At 51.3% G+C, this 20,894-nt stretch overlaps 1 protein-coding gene across 1 annotated transcript; it reads right to left on the bottom strand.

Annotated features, from left to right (window-relative positions):
- Positions 1–3,857: 3,857 nt before the first annotated feature.
- Positions 3,858–20,513, bottom strand: CLU (clusterin). Its single transcript, XM_065907750.1, has 9 exons — positions 20,355–20,513; positions 16,514–16,630; positions 15,125–15,273; positions 12,628–12,798; positions 10,324–10,717; positions 8,587–8,688; positions 5,236–5,465; positions 4,360–4,529; positions 3,858–4,112 (listed from the first exon to the last, which is right to left on the bottom strand). The coding sequence occupies exons 2-9, from the start codon at positions 16,590–16,592 to the stop codon at positions 4,103–4,105; spliced, it is 1,305 nt and encodes a 434-aa protein (XP_065763822.1). The 5' UTR covers positions 16,593–16,630; positions 20,355–20,513; the 3' UTR covers positions 3,858–4,102.
- Between the last annotated feature and the right edge of the window lie 381 nt (positions 20,514–20,894).

Genomic DNA, 20,894 nt, shown 5'->3' with positions numbered 1-20,894 from the left:
CTAGCGGTAAAGAACTCGGCTGCCAATGCAGGAGACATAAGAGACACACGTTTAGTTCCTGAGTTGGGAAGATCCCCTGGAGGAGGAGGGCATGGTGACCCACTCCAGTATTCTTGCCAGAAGAATCCCAAGGGCAGAGGAGTCTGGCGGGCCACAGTCCATGGGGCTGCAAAGGGAAGGATACCACTGGGCAACGAAGCACACACTTTACTCCACACCCACACTCGCAATGGTCTCTCCTCGGTCCACCTCCTGTCTGAGCCTCTTGCTCAGCTGTGGATGCGACCCTGGGAATCTGTTTATTGTGGAGTTCCCATTCCTTCGGAGGCACACACAGAAAGCAATTTTATTCATTCTGACCACTGTTCTGTCCCTTGATAATAGTTCAAGCAGATTGTTTTACTTCCTGAAAATCTCACAGGTAATAAAAGGATCCGATTACTTTGCAACGTCACTCTCCCATCCAAAGCCAAGCTCTTCCTCTCCCCCATCAGAGAAGGAGGTGGGGGGCACCCAGGAGGTCTTGCTCAAGTTCTGAGGACCTGGGGCAGAGTAGGGAGGGGGCGTGGGCCCACCCTGGACCCCCTCGTCCTCCCCGCTCCTGACCAAGCTCCCCTGAGGCAAGGTGGGGTCTTGCTTGGTCTGTTGACCTGGGATGCTACTCCCAACTGGCTTCTCATCGTCGACAAAGGGACGGTATCCCTGGGTGGGCCTTGAACTTGGCACCTGTGTCCTCCTTGGGCCCCTGCCAGCAGTTCAAGTCTCCCGGCCTCTCGGGGACAAAGGTTGTGTCACGTGGTGACCACTTTCCTCCAATCCTGTCCTGTGACTCCGTGACCCGGTAACCTCCGGAGCAATGATGCCAGGAGCCCGGGGAGGCCTGAGTCGAGTGACTGTCATCCCCAGCCCCACCACTTGGTGGCGCACTCTCTGCACGCTCCGCGGGGCTCCCCTATTCCCGGCTACTTTTCAGGCCAGTGCTGCAACCCGGGGTCCCCTGTGGGCCACAAGGAACTAGGGTGCGGTCTTCTCCCCTCTAGGCCTTCTTGGTCACAGGGCACTTCTCTGATGAAAGCTACCCCTGGCAACTTCCGTGCTGTGGGGGAAATAACCACTCCCCTCAGGGTAACTGTGGAGGCCTGATGGGATTACACAGAGCAATGGGCCCAGGGGTTAGAGAACTGTGGCTGGTCCCCGGCTCCTGGTTACAGTTGCCCAGGCTGCACACTGCACAAGTCTGGTGTCACTTCACCTCTCCGTCATCAGAGACGATATCTTATCACAAGTTTCTGGCAGAAGGCAGTCAAGTGGCGACATAAAGGTTGACAGCGGGGTTTGTGCCACCACCACCCCCTCGCCAGGCAGAGGTCAAGACCTCTCTTCTCAGAACATCAAGTCTTGCTCCCTGTCTGCCACAAAGATCCTAGAAGCCAGAAACCAAGAGCCCATTATCCACAGACGCCCAGCCAGAAGATCCCCATCGGGTCTCATCCAGCACCTTGGTGACCTCATCTCCTGCCTCCAGCTTTCCAGGGCCTCAGGCTGAGATTTCTATCAGGGATGGAGGGACCTCCAAGGACCCTCAAACCACGCCACTGTGCAAAGAGGGAAACAGGAGGGGGAAAGGGGCGTATAGTGAAACTCAGAGTTAGATTCAGTTTTTTTTTTTTTGGCCTTTATTGTTCCGTTCTCAGTTATGTCCGATTCCTTGTGACCCCATAGACAGCAGCACGCCAAGCTTCCCTGTCCATCACCAACTCCCAGAGCTTGCTCAAAACCATGTCCATCGAGTGGGTGATGCCACCCAACCATCTCATCCTCTGTCATCCCCTTCTCCTGCTGCCCTCAGTCTTCCCCAGCATCAGGGTCTTTTCCAATGAGTCAGCTCCCCGCATCAGGTGGTATTTTTGGCGGCGCTGGGTCTTCGTTGCTGCATGGGGGCTTTCTCTCGTTGCAGCAAACGGGGTCTGCTCTCTAGTTTGGTGCCTGGGTTTTTCCTTGTGGGGGCTTCTCTTGTTGCGGAGCATGGGCTCTAAGCGCGCGGGCTCAGCATCTATGGTACCCAGGCTTAGTGCCCTGTGGCATGTGAGATCTCCTGGGCCAGGGATCAGACCCACATTCCCCGTGTTGGCAGGTGAACTCTTAACCAGTGGACTACCAAGTCCTAGGCTCTGTCTTTTAAGGGGCAAGTCTAGAATTTAAAGGAGGTTGCATAAGAAGAAGCAACAATTGGGTATAGTGACTTCCAACATCCAGCAGCATCGTGGAAAACAAAATAATTTGTGAGATGTAGTAAGTGACATTAATATATAATTCATAGTTATGGTCACTTTAGCAAATGCCTTCTGAACCATAACCCTAATTAATGTGTATCTTTAAGTGAATCACACACACCTTCCTCTTAATTTCCCTGTTAGCAATACTAAAGTACTAGCTTCTGTGGACATAAGCTAGTTGAGCTTGCTGTCTACATGTGGCAAGGGTGCTTATAACTTAAGACAGACAAGGAAAAGTAAACTAAGAATATTCTAAGCTTTTAATTTACATTTGGATTTTGTTACAGACCTGGGGTGCATCCAGATGGTTTTTATTTCCCTTTGATGTATATTTGATGAACAGGATTCTTCAGATTCATAAATGGAAAGGCTTCTTAATATGGAGAAAAGTCTGTGTTAGTCAGTGCCACCTGCTGGCAATCTGAGGGTACTGCAGGCCAGCTATATTTCCGAATGAGGGGTGAAATGTTTAGTTGCTAAGTCGGATTGGATTCTTTGCCACCCCATGCGCTGTTGCCCACCAGGCTCCTCTGTCCATGGGATTCTCCAGGCAAGAATACTGGAGTGAGTTACCATTTCCTTCTCCAGGGGATCTTCCTGACCCAGCGATCGAACCCGCGTCTGCTGCGTTGCTGGTGGATTCTCTATCACTGAGACACCTGAGAAGCCCTGAGGGGGTGAAAGTTATCAGGAAAAACCCAGGCAGAAGAGAAATTCTTAAGGTCGATGGAAGGATATAAAGGTTGTATAGAACAGACAGTAACCAAACAATGCCACAGTCAAGGTTTCACAGGGATTCTAAGCTCAGACAACTAAAAGAAAATAACCTCATTTTGCTTTTTGGGGGGAGTACATTTTCCAGAAGGAAAATATCTATTATGTATTAAAATAACTGGTATGCTTTATTTTTACCCCATGTGCACCCTAATTTTCAATGTATTCCTTCGGGAGATCACCCTAACCTCAATCAGAGTACACATCTGCTTTATAATAAAATGGAAAAGGTTCATTTTTCAGAAACGTGTTTTAGTTGGCTACTAGGCACATCTCTTCCTAAAAGCAGGAAATCCTTAACTGAGCCAACTTCATCATCTCACTCCTTTTATTCTCAATTATATGAGACTATACCACCTTAGACATTGGTTGTTCTTTTCTCTTTTTTTTTTCCATATCCAAATGAAGACATGTGGGGGTTAAAACAGACACAATTCGCGTAAGGAGGACACACCAGGACTTCTCTGGTGGTCCAGTGGTCCAGACTCCATACTTCCATTGCAGGGAGCGTGGGTTTGATCACTCATTAGTGAACTAAAAGGGGCTTCTCTGGTGGCCCCGCAGTAAAGAATCTTCCTGCCAATGCAGGAGATGTGGGTTTGACCCCTGGGTCAGGCAGATCCCCTGGAGAAGAGAGTGGTAACTCACTCCAGGATTCTTGCCTGGAGAAGTCCATGGACAGAAGAACCTGGTGGGCTACCAGGTTCTGCAATAGAGACCAATAGAGGCCGAGCGACTAAACTACAGTGAACTAAGATCCCACACGTCTCAGGGCGCAGTCAAAAAAAAAGAGGACACAGCAGAGCATTCAGATTACAAGGCGGTTTATTGAGTTAGTGGCATGCGAGCAAGTTCTTCCCGTGATCGGCAAACGCAGGCATTAGTGCGTTTCAGAGGAGTTCAGAGGAAGGAGAGGCTGGTGGGGTCAGGAGGACCTTGAAGCCAGGGCCTGGTCATCTGGCGACGTGCAGAGCTCTCTAAAGGGGCCTGAAGCTCATCTCAGGGGCAAGGGGTGCAGACGCCCCCATTCTTGCAAAAGCAATTTTCAGGCCTTACTCCTCCCTGAAAAAGAAGCAGGGGAGGGGAAGGTGAGGGCTGATACTCCCTGAGAAGAAGCAATCAACACTTTGACTCTCACCAACCCAGAAAGAACACCCTCCAAAGAAAGAAAACACTTCCGAGTAGCTTCCTGACTTCCTGCCTGGACTCTGGCTGTAGCTCCAGTGATGCCCAGGCTGGGTCCCCACTTTTTTGGACCCCCAGGATGCTGCTGGCCCCAGACGCGGTGAGGCAGGGGGTGCACACTCACAGGCTCTTCCGGCGGTACTGCTGCAGCGCTTTCTCCGCCACGTTCTCCATGAAGTGAGGACTGGAGACTTCCTGAGGGACCATCACCGTGATGGGGAAGGAGTTGAAGAGTTTCACGACCACCTTGGTGAGGCCAGATGGGATGCTGGGGTCGGAGTTGTGGGAATTCACCTGGAGGGAGAAAAGAAAGGTCACCAGGGGGCGGGGATGACAGTCAACACGGACTCGGCTGGCAGCTAAAGTCAGGCTTCATTCGGATCCACGGACCCCTTTGCTTTTCACTAACCTCCACGTTCTATACAACTCGGGGAACAGAAATGCCCTAACCCAGACAGACTAGTCTGTGGGGGGTAAATGCCTTCCACAAAGGACCAGTTCGGGGGAGCCCCACCAAGTAAAATATGGTTTTGAGCCGCCTGCTTCCTTTGGGCAGCCACTGGCCAGGTGGTGGTAGAAAAGGCATCAGAGAGAGAAAAAGAAACACTTCCTGGTACTAGAGAGAAGCTTCTTATCACTGGAGGACAATGGGCCAGTTCATGAGGCCTCCTGCGTGGGACAGGGCAGCTCTCCAGAAAGAGCTCTCGCTCTGCAGCTGGACGGGTGATCGCCCCTCAGGTGGGAGATGCTGGGTAAGCTGTTGAACCTCGCCCTTTCCTCACCCATAAAATGGGATTGTGGCACTCCGCCTCACTGGGCCATGGGGCCTCCGTGCACCGCTGTGCCTGAGGGTTTGCTTCCTGAGTAGGAGCAGTGCTCCATCAAAAGCAGACATGCCCCCGTGAACATCTTGATCCCGCTTCACCCCCAGGGGAGGACCACACGACCTCCAGACCGCACTGTGAGCGCAGCGGCCATGCGCAACCAGCCATGGACTCACCGTGGAGACCTGCAGATAGTACTGGTCGTCGCCCTGCGTGACGTTGGCCAGCTGGGACACCCAGGTGAACTGCTCGTTCAGCTGCTTGAGCAGGGCCGACGTGTTGAGCATCTTCTGCTGGTAGGACTGGAGCAGCTGGTCGTAGAGCCTGCTGAACTTCTCCGCCAGCTGCAGGGACGCGTTCAGCTGCTGGCGCAGCAGCGTCTGACTCGGGTCGCTGGTCGAACAGTCTGACCAGAGATGCAAAGAACACAGACAGATGACAGAAATGTGAAGGGAGAGCTCAACAGGGATGAAGACCAGTGGCAACCAGGTCATGCAGCCGGGACTTGAGGCAGAGCTACTCAGAATGCCACCTTTCCACCAAGCATTCGCGGTCAGCCCAAGGCAAAGCAGAGAGCTGGCCCTGAGTGTGAATCAGCACAGGCTATCTTCATCGAGAGAGTCTTGCTCTCGGAGATGGTGTCAGCTGAAGTAAACTGTCTTAGTGACATCACTGATTTCTCTTGGGGTGCAAGACCGTCTCCCTGGAGACGGGCAAGGAGGGGCATTGCCCCACACCTCAAGAAGCATGGCCTCGGGGCTCCATGTGCTCAGCCCAGGAGATCCTCTCACTGCCCTGTCCCCTCAGGAATCATCTCCAGAAATTTGGTGGACGTTATCTGTGGCTGCTCTTTGTCCGGTACCGCGATGCCTATGCCCAGGCATTACCGAGCGCTTTGGAGAGCAGTGATGGCTGATGCATCCTGACGTCCAGCAATGAAAGTGAGGACCAGAGGGCTAAATCATTTGCCTAAAGTCATAGGATGAATGACTGGGGAGGTCAGGATGGTGAACCCAGAAATTTAACTCCTAAACTCGGGCTCTTGCTCCTCAGTCTGTGGCTCTGGAAAGTTCTCCAAGCTAGCCTGTATCTATAGAGTTGGAAATTCTGGCCCCAAGAACCTAGGTAGCAGAAGAGCCAGCCAGGATCCTCAGACCACAAGCACACAGGAACGGAGGGCTGCGGGTCCAGGTCTGCCCACCTGCCCACCGTGGCTGTGGCTGGCTGCCAACCTCACCAGAGTAGGGGAGTTCATTGCTTTTGGTCCCCACCCCCACTCCCTGCAGATGGTCAGGTAGACAAGAGCTAGAAACAACAATCTCTCTTTAAACACTCTGTTTTTCTCTCCCTTAATTGTTGAAAAGTATCCCCAAAAGAGCACATGAAACTCAAGCAAGGCAGGGAAAAGGAGGAGTTCTTTGCATGCTTCATCATGCTGGTTGTAACCATTTCTATTAAATTAAAATAAAATGTCAGGTGGGGCAAGACATAGGATTATGAACAATTAGCTGGGTTGAGAAATACGCACAGTGACTAAACTCTCTGCCAGGGAGTCACTGAAAATAAGGACAGTCACTGGGAGCAGGGACACAGCCGAGGGCGGTGTCCTCACCTGGGGCGGTGCAGCCCCAGGGATATGTGACAAGGTCTGAAAACACTTCTGGTTGTCACAACTGGCAGGGTGGGGGGCGGTGCAGTGGGAGGTGACTGGCATCCAGGGGCTGGAGGCCAGAGATGCTGCTAAACACCTTCCAATGCACAGGGCAGCCCCCATCACAATTGGTGATCTGGTCCAGGGACTTCCCTGGTGGTCCAGGGCTTGAGAATCCACCTTGCAATGCAGGGATCATGGGCTTGATCCCTGGTTGGGGAACTAGGATCCCACGTTGCATGCCACAATTAGGACCCAGTGCAGCCAGATAAAAATAGTTTTTAAGTAAATATTTAAAAAATGATGAAACCTATCATTTCAAAAAAAAAAAAAGAATGATCTGGTCCAAAATACCAGGAGAATGGAGATTGCAAAAGTCTAGTCTGGAGGTCCCAGGCAGCACGCACATGCTCCAACGGTTGCAAGCACCTGAGATAAGAGGTCATAAGTCTTCCTCAATGTAGAAAAGAAAACCAGTGTTTCAGGAAGCTGTGACCAGTGACGGTTAAGATCAGTACCAGGGGCACCAAAGTGAGCCTGGGCACCTGGAGGTCTCTTCTTCTGGCCCTAAAGTGACTTTCTCACTGTGACGTACTATGTGATTTATGGTTTTCTAACTATGATCTTTTATGGGCTAAACCCAAGAGGCGGGTTTGTGGACTCACCTCACTCCTTCACAGGTCAGCCTCATATAGCACCTGTACTTTCACAGTGGCTTCCAAAATCACAGCACTGAGACGAAGAATATTTAACCAGACTCTGAAGGGCCGCCCCAGGCACCCAAAAGAATTAAGTAAGAGCAATGCAAACACCGCCCCCAGGATCGATTCACTCAGTAGAGGGAAATAATTAACTCCTTCCTTCCAAAAATAGGCTTTTGTGAGCCAGGGAGCGTGTCACTGCTTTTATAGCTGTTTGAAAGAATTCAGTCCCCTTGATAAAACAGGGAGCAACAGCAGAAGGGAGCTATTTCCTTTAACTCAGAGACCAACCAACCACAGGGAAGGTGACCAGATCGCGAAGGTACCCCAAGGAGAGCAGAGAACACAGAAGCACTGGTGGGGAACACCTCCCAAACATCCCCCAGGAGGGGCGGCCAGTAACCTCTGGCAGGTCACCAAACCTTCTCTGACTCAGTCTCCTCCTCTGTAAGAAAAGCAGCCACCCCAGTTATTCTAGGGAGAAGAGTAACTGTTTGGTAAAGTGTTTAGAAGAGTGTTTAATAACAAACACATGGCAAGAGTTTTAATAGAGTCCATACTGTTGAAGGGCTTCCTCGACGGCTCAGTGGTAAAGAATCTGCCTGTCCATACAGGAGACTTGAGTTCAATCCCTGGTTTGGGAAGATCCCTTGGAGTAGGAAATAGCAACCCACTCCAGTATCCTTGCCTTGGAAATCCCATGGACAGAGGAGCCTGGCAGGCTATAGTCCATGGGTTGCAAAGAGTCAGGCACGACCTAGCGACAAAACACCAGAACACCAACAACATACTGTCTAAATTTTCATCATCTGCAGCCAAAAATGAAGATGTATACTAGGTTTGGCCTCTGGGAACAGACTAACTGGAGGAAGTCACAGGATGACAGCTTTTTAGAAAGCACAGCCACCCCTCCCACAGTCAGCCTGTTAGCTGTGACCTGATGTGATAAGTATTCTGTCTCCTGACCTCAGGGATAACTCTGCATCTTAACCCTCAACCCCAGATGGGGATCCAAGCAGAGCCAAAGGACAGCCCCCCGCCTCCCCGCACCAAGAGCCACAGCTGGAAGGCAGCAGAGCTGGCATTAAACTCCCACCCACCTGACCCCCTAAAGGCAACCCCAGTGAGGTGCTGGGGACCTGAAGACACATGAGACCAGGGGGTCCATGACTCACCCACTTCCAGGATCTCCTGGCACTTCTCGCACTGGTCCTTCATCCGCAGGCATCCCGTGGAGTTGTGGCGGATCTCCTTACACACAGTGCGGTCGTTGTTTGCTGGGAACACACACGGACACATCACACAGTGCAACACGGGCTGCCCCCGTCTCTCTGAGCCCTTCCGCACCACTGTGAAGCCCTTTGAGATGACTCTGCGGGCAGAGCAGGTTGGCATCTGGCTGTCTGCCTGCAGACAGACACAGGCTCGGACCAGTAGTGAGACCAGGAGATGGTTCCCGGGCCCCCCTGAGCTGGGCATGGCTGCCCTCTCACCACCTCCACCTGCTGACCCCTCTCCCACCTCCACGCCCCCTTTGCTGTGCGTACTTCTCTTTGGGATCATAACCGATTTTGCTCTGCATTCTTTCTTGGCTCATTTCTCTCCCCCTGGCCCGGCAGCAAGCTCCTTGAAGGCAGGAATAAGATTTACCTTGGAACCTCCTTATAACACAGGGCAAACCTCCCCCCCGCCCCCCCACCTTATGGATATGCAGGAAATGCTTGTTCAGGTCAATTTGTTGTTTAGCTTCTAAGTTGTATCAGACTCTTTTGCGACCCCATGTAGCCTGCCAGGGTCCTCGGTCCATGGGCTTCTCCAGGCAAGAATACTGGAACGGGTTGCCATTTCCTTTTCCAAGGAATCTTCCCAACTCAGGGGTCAAACCCACGTCTCCTGCATTGGCAGGTGAGTTCTTCAACACTGAGCCACCAGGGAAACCTGTTTAAGTCAGTACCCTCCTGTATTTCCAATCCATTACAAGCCAAAACCCAGTGCTGGTCCAACTGTAGCATTTAGGCGATGGGGTTGGCCTAAATAGCCAATAGATAATAGCCAGTGTTATCAATGAAAAAAACCACTTCTATAAGTTTCGGCTTTTTGTGTCCATGTTAGTTTCATTCATTCAAAAGATACTCTCTGTGCTCATTCTCTACCAGACCCTAAGGTTATAACCAAAAATAGCTTTCTTAACTGTACAATGAGCTGATTATATAATTCATTGCCAATATATGCATGGCAGCCACATAAAGCACCTGAGTTCCCAAGACAAAGGGGTCTAGCCCTCAAGAGCAGTGGTCCACAACCTTTTTGGTTCGAGGGATCAGTTTTGTGGAAGGCAATTTTTCCAGGGAGGGGGTGGGTAGGGAATGGTTTCAGGATGATTCAAGAGCTTACATTTACTGTGCACTTTATGTCTATTATTATTACACCAGCTCCACCTCAGATCAACAGGCATTAAATCCCAGAGGTTGGGGATCCCTACCCTAGAGGAAATAGTATCATACCCACCAGCTGTTGGAAGGAGCCTGGAAAACTCAAAAGAAGACCAGAGTTACAAGTCCTGTAGGGCTAGATTTGGCCAGCCCAGGGGATCTTCCCAAACCGGGGATCAAACCCACGTCTCCTGCATTGCAGGCGGATTCTTTACCACTGAGCCCTCAGGGATATCCGTGAACCTCTGGGCATGTTCCTACACCCCCTGTCAAACAGGGATGGCAGCCCCCTCCCCAGGTTGCTCTTTCGGGGATTCAGATGATACAGGCCAAGTCCTGGGCACAGATCTGGGCATCTGAGGCTCCCTGCCTCCACACGTCCTTGGCTCCTCAGCTATTTGTACATCTCTTCAGCATCACAGCCTGTCTGACTGGGTTAAGCATCTCAAAGAACTGAGCTTTCATCCCCCTCCTTCTCACCTGTGAATTCCTCCATGGGGAATTGGTAGGGAGACCTGCGCAGGTGGGCGTCCATGGCCTGCTGGGCCTGGTAGATCATGTCGTAGAAGGGCTGAAACACATCGTGGAAGTTGATGGGTTCCAACAAGGGGAAAGGCATCACGTTCCGGGCAAAGCGGGACTTGGGATTGAAGAAGAGCGACCCCCTCGGGAACGAGCTGAAGGGGGAGTAGTACTGAGTGTCCTGGGGCCTCCGGGGGAAGAACTCGTCCATGATGCTGGACGCCCGGGTGAAGCTGTCCTCCATGACGTCCATCACGTGGCTCTGCTGCCGGTCGTTCTCCATCAGGGAGTCAATGCGGTCACCGTTGATCCAGAAGTAGAAGGGGGAGCTCTGGTTTAGGAATTCCTCGAGCTGTGACAGGAGATGGGGGATCGTCAAGGGTGCCTCCCCCTTGTCAAGACGGGCCAGGCCCATCCCGGCTGCACCTGGGACATCTCAGAGTCACAGCACGGGGCGGAAGGCCCGGCTGGGAGTGGCTCCCCGTCTCTGAAATGTCCAGGACAGCCCCCCTTCCATTCTACTGACCCCAGCGGGGAGGAGTAAGAAGACCTGTGGGGCTAAGAAAGTCACATGACCCGTCAGGTGAGACCCGTCTTCTGTCCTCTTTGACACCCCCCTCCCCAATCAGTCAAGCGCCAACCAACAGGACTGTGGGGAAGGGCGAAATTCATGAGTCCTAATTGAGCAAGGCCTTTTGCTAAAGAGGACACAGGGCTCTGCCCTACCATGGAGCCATTTGTTAACTTATGCAGCTAAGAATAGCTGGATGAGAGTCTTTTAAGATGGCAAATACCAGGCACAGGTGTTTTTCATTCCCACATAACTGCACTCATAGCAGACATTACCCAATCAATCACACACTCTGGGCCCCAGTGCAGCCAGAGCTAATCAACTGCAACTGGCATGTGAAATGAAGCTATGATACGGTGCTTTATCATAAGAAATATATATATATATATGGCCTGGTTTCTGACAAGAAGGTCCTAAAGGTCTTGGAATTTCCTGTGATAAGAGCAGTTAAGGTGTCTTTTGATATGTTAGGGAGGTGACTTTTGGAAAGCAACTAAGGATGGGGGCTGACTGTCGGGAAGTGAACTATATGATTAAAGGGCTAGTGATTTCGGGCCCAGCCCCTGATTTCTACAGAGGGGACAGGGGCTGAAGACTGAATCAATGACCAATGGCCACTGATTTAATCAATCATGCTGGTGGGGACAGGGGTTGGAGACTGAATCAATGACCAATGGCCAATGATTTAATCAATCATGCTGGTGTAATGCAGTCTCTATTAAATCCAAAAGGATTTGTAAAGCTTCTGGGTTGATAGACAAAGTGCACCAAGGAGATGCAAGAGACTGTTGCACTTGGAGAAGACGTGAAGGCTCCCCACCACTCCCCACCCCTAGCTCTGGGCATCTCTTCCATCTTGCTATTCCTGACTCATATCCTTTTATTTTTATTATTTTTTTAATGAGTGACCAATGGGCTGGTCACCCATTGGTGGCTTTAAAATTTTTTTTAAATTTCACCTACATGAAATTTACCCCATGGAAAGTGGGATCCTAGTTCCCCAACCAGGATTTGAACTCATGTTCCCTGCACTGCAAGGCAGATACTTAACCACTGGACCCCTGGGGAAATTCCCCGAGTTATATCCTTCTATAACAAATTGATTATCTAGTATGTAAAATGTTTTTCCGGGTTCTGTGAGCTTCTTGAGTAAATTAATTGAACTTAAGGGGGCAATCCACCTGTAATGTAGGAGACTCGGGTTTGATGCCTGGGTCAAAGAGATCCCTGGGAGAAGGAAATGGCAACTCACTCCAGTATTTTTGCCTGGGAAATCCCATGGACAGACGAGCCTGTCAGGCTACAGTCCATGGGGTTGCAAAGAGTTAGACACGACTTAGCGAATCAACAGCAACAAAAGGAAGCAGTCATGGAACCCTCTAATCTACAGCCAGTCAGTCAGAGGCAGAGGTAACCCCCTGGACTTCTGACTGGCTGTTGAAGTCGGGGAGTGGGCGTGATGGGGCAGTCTTGTGGGACTGAGCCCTGAACTTGTGGGGTCTGACGCTGTCTCTGGGTAGATGGGGTCCAACTTGAGTTGAACTGCAGGGCACCCGGCTGGTGTGGGAGAACCCCTTGGTGGGGAAACCCCTCCACACTTGGAACTCGGTGCAGAGTCAAAGAAGCATATTCAGTTCTCTGCACTCCCCGCCCCAAGCCATGCTGTGCCGAAGGAGCGGGGCCCTCATCACCTGATGGCCGACCAGTCCCGAGCCGCTTCTGCACACACGCGCGTAGAACTTCATGCAGGTCTGTTTCAGGCAGGGCTTACATTCCTCCCAGAGGGCCATCATGGTCTCATTGCACACCCCCTGGGACGCCTTCAGCTTGTTTTCAGAATCCCTGGTGTCATTCAGGGCGTCCTAGGGGATGACACAGGCCGGCTTAGCCACAGAAACCACAGACTTCCCCTGCCCGAGGTAGACATGGGTGAGCTGTGGGCCCTCCCACCTCTGCCCAACCTGGGCACCTGGGGTGCTTGCTTCCATCCCTGCTCTGGCTCGCAAGTACCCACATTTGCCACCTGGATGTCCCTTCTCATCTGGTTTTAAACATCCTCCCTTCTTCATCTTGCTCCTTAGTCCTTTCTGGCCCGTAGAGCTCATCGGGACTTCTTTCTCTGATGCTGCACCTACAGTCTTTACCCCAAGACATCCCCCCTCTCACTAAATACCCCGCTTTCTACTCTCAACTTCAGGAATTTCAATGTCATCTTCCAAAGCTTCCCTGAATCTTATTTTTCTATGGCAACCACGGCCCCTGACATATCACGGTAATAGGTAAGCTTCCAAAATCAAAGTCACATCTACTACCAAAACTCTCTAACATGACCATGACATTTGACCCAGTAAATCTGCAAGAATCTATCCCAAGGATTTCCTGCAATAAAGGAGAAGTTCATATGCCTGAAGATATTTGTTACAATATTCATGAATGGCAAAAAAAAAGAAAAAAAAAACTGGCATCAACTCAGATGCTCAAAACTAGGGTACCAGTTAAGGAAATCGTGGTGCCTACAAATGGTAAACAGGATAGCATTACCAAGGATGTTTATAATAAGTGTTAAATATTATAATAAGCATTTCTCACATTAAAAAATTCATGAGTTTGAGTACAGCCACTGTCCAAAAAGCATAGAGGAGAAAAAGTAGTAAGAAATAGATCAAACGCAGGTATCCTTAGATACCTAAGGAATTGTCCTAAGGTAAAAGGATTATGGAAAATCTTTTTCTCTTTGGCCTTTCTATATTAAAATCTTGATAAATGAGTGTAGTAGTCTTCAAAGAATTAAGTAGACCATCCATACCCCCAAATGAAGCTACACTAGGAGTGTCTGACCAGGAGGAACGATGTGAGATCTTCCCTACTTCGTGTTCCCTGTGCCCAGGTCCACATCCACTGCCTCTTGCTCCCAAATGGGGAAGGCCACCATGCCTCCTCCCAGGCCAGATCGCAGGCAGTTCCTTTCTTTCCCATTCCCATATTCCTCAACTGGGAAGTCATGGAGTCTTTTCCCAAAGATGATGTGCTTTATCATAGGTGGTCAACTATCAAATTCCAGTGAGTCGCACAAATATTCAAGAAAAAGACTTGCCACCTCTCAGTGGGCTCTAGGACCCTTCTCATAGCACGGCGGGAATTTCTACTCATGCCAAGAAAGGGCATTAAGTTCCAAAGAAAGAGCTGCACCCAGGCCAACATTTCTGTAAGTGGCTTCCATGAAATGGTGCTACAAGTTATCAGGAAAAAAATAAGTGGATTCCCTGGCCAATTGGATTTGCAAAGCACTTGGGCTGAATGAAGTCACATATGTTTCTTTGCGGCAGAACATCTCTGAGTCTTTATAATGATTTCACTCCATGCATTAGGGACCACAGGCCCCACGTTAGCATCTCCGTCATTAGGGTTAGGGTAGCAATAGGAGTAGAATTTGAGGATACCTTCAAGGAGACTATTTATTTTTTTAAATAAGCTGGGCTTCCCAGGTGACACTGATTGTAAAGAACCCGCCTGTCAATGCAGAAGACATTTAAGAGAAGCGGGTTCGATCCCTGGGCCAGAAAGATTTCCCTGGAGGAGAAAATGGCAACCCACTCCAGTATTCTTGCCTGGAGAATCCCATGAACAGAGGAGCCTGGCGGGCTACAGTCCACGGGGTCTCAAAGAGTTGGACACAAATGAAGCAACCTAGCACGGCATAAATAAGCTGTTTATTGAATGACAGTAGTTTAGTTCTGTGTGTTCACCAGTGGACTTAAGATGTCTCTTTACAAAGTAGTCCAGAACTCAGATGTAGGCTATTGCCTGCTGTACCCCAAAGGTATTACTCACACTAGATAAGCTTCCTGAAGGTAGGGTGACATCCACCTCCTAACCTGTGACAATGACAGACCCTACCCAAAGCTGACCTTGGAGCTTGCACGCAATCAGGGTTTGGAAAAACCTATTGAAAGGAATCTGGGCAGCAGGCCCTAGGCCAGGCTTGAAAGGAAACCAGATCCAAAATCTCACCCCTTGAAGCTTTCAAAAGCAAATAAACCTTCCCTATTTGTTAACCACAGCCCTGGGTATCAGCTGACACAGCCTGGAAGGAAAGACCGAGGGTCACCATGGCAACCTGGCAAGGCTTCCCCATGCCCTCCCTCCAGTACTGAGGATCAAGGTGGGGGCAGCTAGGCTCTTCCTTACCTCTTTCTTCTTCTTGGCTTCCTCTAGGGAGCTGAGCAGTAATTTGCGCTCTTCATTGGTTTGTTCTATTTGGGTCTTTATCTGTTTCACCTCCTTGAGGGCATTTTTAATTTCTTTATTCACATACTTACTCCCCTCAGTGGACATTTCTGCAGGAAAAGGGCAGGCAGGTGGATGATGTGAGAGGAAGGGATGGGGCTGGGAATACAACCCTGGAACCAGTTTAAAGGGTCAGTAAGGCCAGGGGGTCTAGGGGCTGCCAAGGCTGGGGTCCCCCTGGCAGGCAGCCTGCAGGGTCCCAGCTTCACCCTGACCCAGGTTCCATTCCAGGTTCCATCTCCAAGGTACACTGAAGACCCAGGGCCCAAGAGTCAATTACACCCAGCTGCTCAGAAATGCAAACACTGGAGCAGACACACCCCAGAGGAGGAATAACCCAGGGTGTTCCTGGGGTGCTGAAGGAGCAGCCTAACCAGCTGCAGAAGAAAATTTTCAAGGAAAAAAAATATCCTGGAAGCGTAATTGTTTAAGCATCAAAATATAAAATAGTATCCTTTTGGATACAATCTCTTCTGGAATGCAGTTTAAGCAAACATCTGAATTTCACCTTTGTTCTGACGAATGTATCAGGTGACAGGGACATGGAGGGGAGACTGTAATCAGACACCATATCGTGTGACAAATACAATGAGATAATGTCACCGAAGTACTGAAAGTAACAGCCCATGCTTCTCTGGTGCTTATCCTGGGCCAAGCACCACGCTGGACACTTCACGTGCATTTTATTTAAGACTCTCAACACTGCCTTCACCCCACTGCACAAATGAGGATGAAGAATCACAGTGAGGTCAAGATACTCACTCAGGGTTATAACAGCTGGGGAGGGCAGAGACAGACTCCCACCCACCTCTGATCTCAACATTAGGGTTTCTAACTACTATGCTGGAGAGTTGGTCAGCTCTCAGGACGAGAGTGAAGCAGAGGGAAGACAGGTATCAGGAAGGACCTAGCAGAAGAGGGGAAGCAAGAGATGGGCTTTGAAGGATGACAGGCCCTCCTAATAAATGATATTTCCTCTTTCCTGAATCCAGAGCATTGCTTTTCTGGGTGGCCAGGTGGCAGATACAGGTAGTAAGCTTTATGGAAACTCAAAGGGGAAGTCCACCCCAGTGGTCCAGGCTTCAAGGAGCGTCATGGGGGAGGTGTGGGCGCTCAGCCAAGCAGATTGGGAAGGGAACAGCTGAAGGAGATGCAGCAGTCAGGAGGGGCTTGGGGTCCACCTGAAAGAGCCTGGCGACAGAGGGCTTAGAGAGGGGCCCGAGCAGAGCAAACCAGATCCGATGCACAGGGCGGAAGTGGTCTCTGATCCCTGGGGGCGTGGTCACTTACCCTGGAGCTCTTTGTCCGAGATTGCCCGGCCACTCTCCCAGCTGAGCAGCAGCGCCACGAACAGCAGGAGAGTCTTCATCTTGCCTCCTTCTCCACTTCTGGAATCCCAGCACGCCTCTGTTTGTAGAGAACAGGGGACTGTCATGGCAACAGCTAGACAGCCCGCTGGTCTCCGGCCCAGCCTGCCGCCTGCTCTCCCGGAGTCCTGCTGAGGCCTGGCCCTCCGCTATGCCCTCAGCTCGCATCACCGCCTTTTTATCCCAGGGACCAGACAAGAAAGGATCAGTCTTGCCAATGGACACCTTCAAAAGAAAGTGGGAGGCAGCGGGTACTGGGAAGAGCCCCAGGAAAGCAGCCCCATACAGAGGAAACGAGGATCTGGAGTCGGAACCACTGGACTCTGGTCCAAGCTACCCCCTCCTGCTCCTCATCCTCCCCTTCCTCCCCTTGTTTCTCCCCCTCCTCCTTCTCTTCTCATCATAGCTGCCTGTGCTGGGAAAAGGCACAGGAACTGTCTGCATCCAGAGGACATCTATCTGACGATACCTGCTCACATCAAACTCAACTCTGAATACACCTCTCTTGGGTCACGCATCTGGCCTATCCCATCCCCCTAAAGTGGGGACTGCAGCCCAGAGCGCAGCCAGCCCCCTGCCGTCGACATCACCAAGCCTGCTACAGCAGGCATCACCAATCGATCACAGCACTGTCCCCAACCACGCCACGACACCTCCTGAAAGTGCCTTTGGAGGATCTGAGGCTGTTTTGAGGGCCTGAGGCACTGACAGCCTCAGACCCTCTGGGTTGGCACATGAAAATAAATCCATTTGTCATCCCCAGCGTGAGACTTGAGGCAGGAGGCGTGGATGGGAGTAGAGCAAGGCGAAGACAGTGGTCTCCAGGGAGCGTAGAGAGGGCGGGGCAAAGCCACAGGACTGATGGGGCAGGGTGGCCGGGGTGGGGGATGGAGCCTCCCCAGAAGTCCTGCTGGGAGGCGCGCTGCTCTGCTCTGCCAGGTCCCTTTCACTCAGCTGGTCTCTCTAAACCCACCGCAGTGAGTCTGCCAAGGTCCTCCCACCACACTCGGCTGGCTGCCTGAACCCTGGACCGGCTGGTCTTACACAATGGATCCTCTCCCCAAAGCTGAAGTTGTTGCAAAACAGAAACCCCTCCCCCTGCATCCCTCCCCCCAACTGCTCATCTGAACTCACCCGCTTCCCCTAACAAGAATGAGAAGGAGCTCTCCCCTTCCTGGAACGATGCACGGCCCAAAGCTGCTCTCAGCTCCGCAGGCTGAGACCCTGGGAGAACATGAATAAGGCAAGTCTCTCCTGAGACGCAATTAGTAAGGCAGCCGGGCTGTGGTCCCTGAGCAGCGTGGGAGAGGAGAGCGGGTCACTGACCTCCCCCGAGATGGTGGGTGGGCGGCTGAGCCAGGGCGCTATTTCAGGTCTGCCAGGCTGCCCCAGCTGCTCACTGAGGCCTGAAACGCCTCAAGCAGGGACAGAGGCTTTGTCACGCCAGAGAGACAAAACCAGAAACACCCCTCCAGCAGAGCACCCCCATAAGTGAAGGCTTTTGGGAAATCCACACACCAGCCTTTGAAATAGGCTGGAACCAGAAGACAGGGCATTGGGTCCTAAGGAAGAGGCGCAGGGAAGTCAAAGGCAAGAGCACTGGATGAGGAGTGCAGAAACCCACAGGTCAGTACAGGATCTCCCATCAAGAGCCTGGAGACCATGGGAACCATGGAGCTGAGAGCTGGGACAGAGACCTGTCTCCCATTCAATCCTCCACCTCAGAGGGGAGGCAGAACCCAGAAACATGATGGGGCTCCCCAAGGCCTACAAGCAGGTGGCAACCCCAGGATGAGAACCCAGCCCTCCCAATCCCCCAGTCCAGTGTTCTTTCCTTGACACCAAGTCACTGAAATCTAAGCCTCAGTTTTTCCATCTGTAAAATGGACCTAATACAGACCTCAGAGATTTGAATTTGTTCTGTAAAACACAAGGGTCTTATGTCATCACAGGAAATTCTGACTCCTTCAAAAACAGACGTAGGACCAATTGTGGGCACTGGCACGGTATCTTTCAAGGAAGTGGGAAGAGGTGGCATGTAGAGACGGGACACAGGAACTAAAGCACGCATACAGAGGCCACCTGCGGTCCTTCCCTGCTGCGGACTTTGCCTTAATGAAGCAATCGGCTCCTTAAAAGTACGTGGGAATTAGTCAGGAGTCTTGTTATCACACCAGATTCTGATTCCGAGACTGCCGTGCTAAAAAGCTTGCAGGTGATACGGATACTAGCCCAAGGACAGTATGAGAACGGCGGCTGTGCAGCCAAATCACCCTCCCTTTGCACTAACTCCCCTCCCCTCCCATCTTTGGACCAGAGCACCTGGTTGCCAACTGCTCTGATTAAACAAGCCACTCAAAGGCCCTCCTTTCCCCAGAAGAAGCCGTGGGGAGGACACGGTCAGGCAGAGTAAGCTGCATGGTTCAAAGCCCAAGTTCCTCTCCTGCTCCCTCCCCAAAGAAGTAAACTCAACCTAAATGAAAAACAAAACAATTCACCTGTAATTCACACATTAACACTGTGGTATCTTTCCTCTTTTCTATGCATTTGCATACAATTGGGTCCTTTACATCCACTATCTTCAAATATACTCTAAAAGCATACTTTCATGGCTGTGTAATAATCCTTTTTCTGGTATATCTTATTTTGCCATCCCACATAGTTGAGCATTTAAATTGTCTTTAATTTCCGACTATTACAACGAATACTCTCAAGAGCATCCTTTTATAGAATTTATACTTATTCTTAAATTCTTAACCTTACTCTTAAATACTCATAATCAGCTTCTTTTTTTCAGTAAGTCAAAAGGTCAAGACTTGGGTTCTAATCCCAATTCTGATACCTATTTTCTGTTTATCTTTGGAGATTTTTCTTTCTGTTTATCCTTCCAGATTTTCATCTATAAAATGTGACAGTTTTGAATCAGATGTCTGCAATCTGATGGAGGCTGTGTGACATTACTCTGATGTACTCTGGTGCATTAGGAAGCAGAAAGAGTTTTCCAGGTGGCTCAGTGGTGAAGAATCTGCCTGCCAATGCAGGAGACTCCAGAGATGCGGGTTCCATCCCTGAGTTGGGAAGACCCCCTGAAGGAGGAAATGGCAACCCACTCCAGTGTTCTTGCCTGGAGAATTCCATGGACAGAGGAGCGTGGCAGCTACAGTCCATGGGGTAACAGAGAGTCGGACACGACGGAGCGACTAAGCACGCACACAACATATACTTAAATCAAAACATCAAACTTATAAACATACTAGCCAGGGAACTAGAGAATTTGGGAGAAAACAAGATGAGTCATGCGCTCGAGCTGACTGCCACCCCCTGGAGATATCAGCGCCTTTCCAAGGAAAATACTGCAGGAAGGCTCTCAGCGCGGGGCCAGCTCTGCCACTCACTAGCCTGGCCTCCAACGTCTGCGGCAGTCCTCCAAATGTCAATTTCCCCATCTTTACAAAAGGATGTTCACTACATCTATCCTGTTTACCCCACAGAACAGTGATTGGAGTTCATGAACAAAAGGGCTCCCAAGTCCTTGCCTGTGCACCGACCCCAGCAATTTTCGGATCCCGCCAGGCTCGCAGGCGATGGGGCTCGGGTCACCTGCCTTCCCTGATCTCCCGACTCCACCCAAAGCGCCCCCTCTGACAGCCCTATACCAGCGATCATTCTCTCCTAGCCCGGCGGCCACCGCCACCCCCGCCCCCCGCTCATCGTGCCGGCGGCGGGGCTCTGCGCAGGGAACTGGAAGAGTGGGGACGTCTCACCGGTCACCGCTGCCCCGCGCTCCTCCTGGCCACGCCGCGCGCACAGCACCGTGAGGCGCCCGTATTTATAGCCCTCCGCTGCGTCTACACCCACTTTGGGGCTGGCTGCAAACCTGCATGACTCACGCCCAAAGAATGCCGTAGAAAGCACCGGGAGCTTTCTGGAAGCCGGCGCGGGAGGGGGTGCGGAGATGCGGGGGGCGGGCAGTTGGGGGCGGGTGTCCGGTGCAGCACTCGGCGGGGGGCGCAGGGGGGCGCTTCGGCACCGCGAAAGGCTCCGGCGTAGACACGCTGGGGTGCGGGATCGCACCCTTGGGGCTCAGAGCTGGGGCACGGCGCCCCCAGGAGGGAAGAGCCTGAATTAACCCGCCCGGCGAGCGCCCAGCTCCGCAGAAGTGGAGGGATGCTCCGCGCCTCCGGCTGGTGCCTACTCCCAAATCAAAACTCACAATTCCGCTGCCCGATTGAGCGTTAGTTTTTCAGGGGCGCCACTCCTCCGGCTGCATTTAACAGCATCAGAAATAACGGGGGTGTAATGGA

This window comes from Muntiacus reevesi, chromosome 17, assembly GCF_963930625.1.
Source record: "Muntiacus reevesi chromosome 17, mMunRee1.1, whole genome shotgun sequence".
NCBI classification, from domain to species: domain Eukaryota; kingdom Metazoa; phylum Chordata; class Mammalia; order Artiodactyla; family Cervidae; genus Muntiacus; species Muntiacus reevesi.
This window is presented reverse-complemented; position numbering and strand designations above follow the sequence as displayed.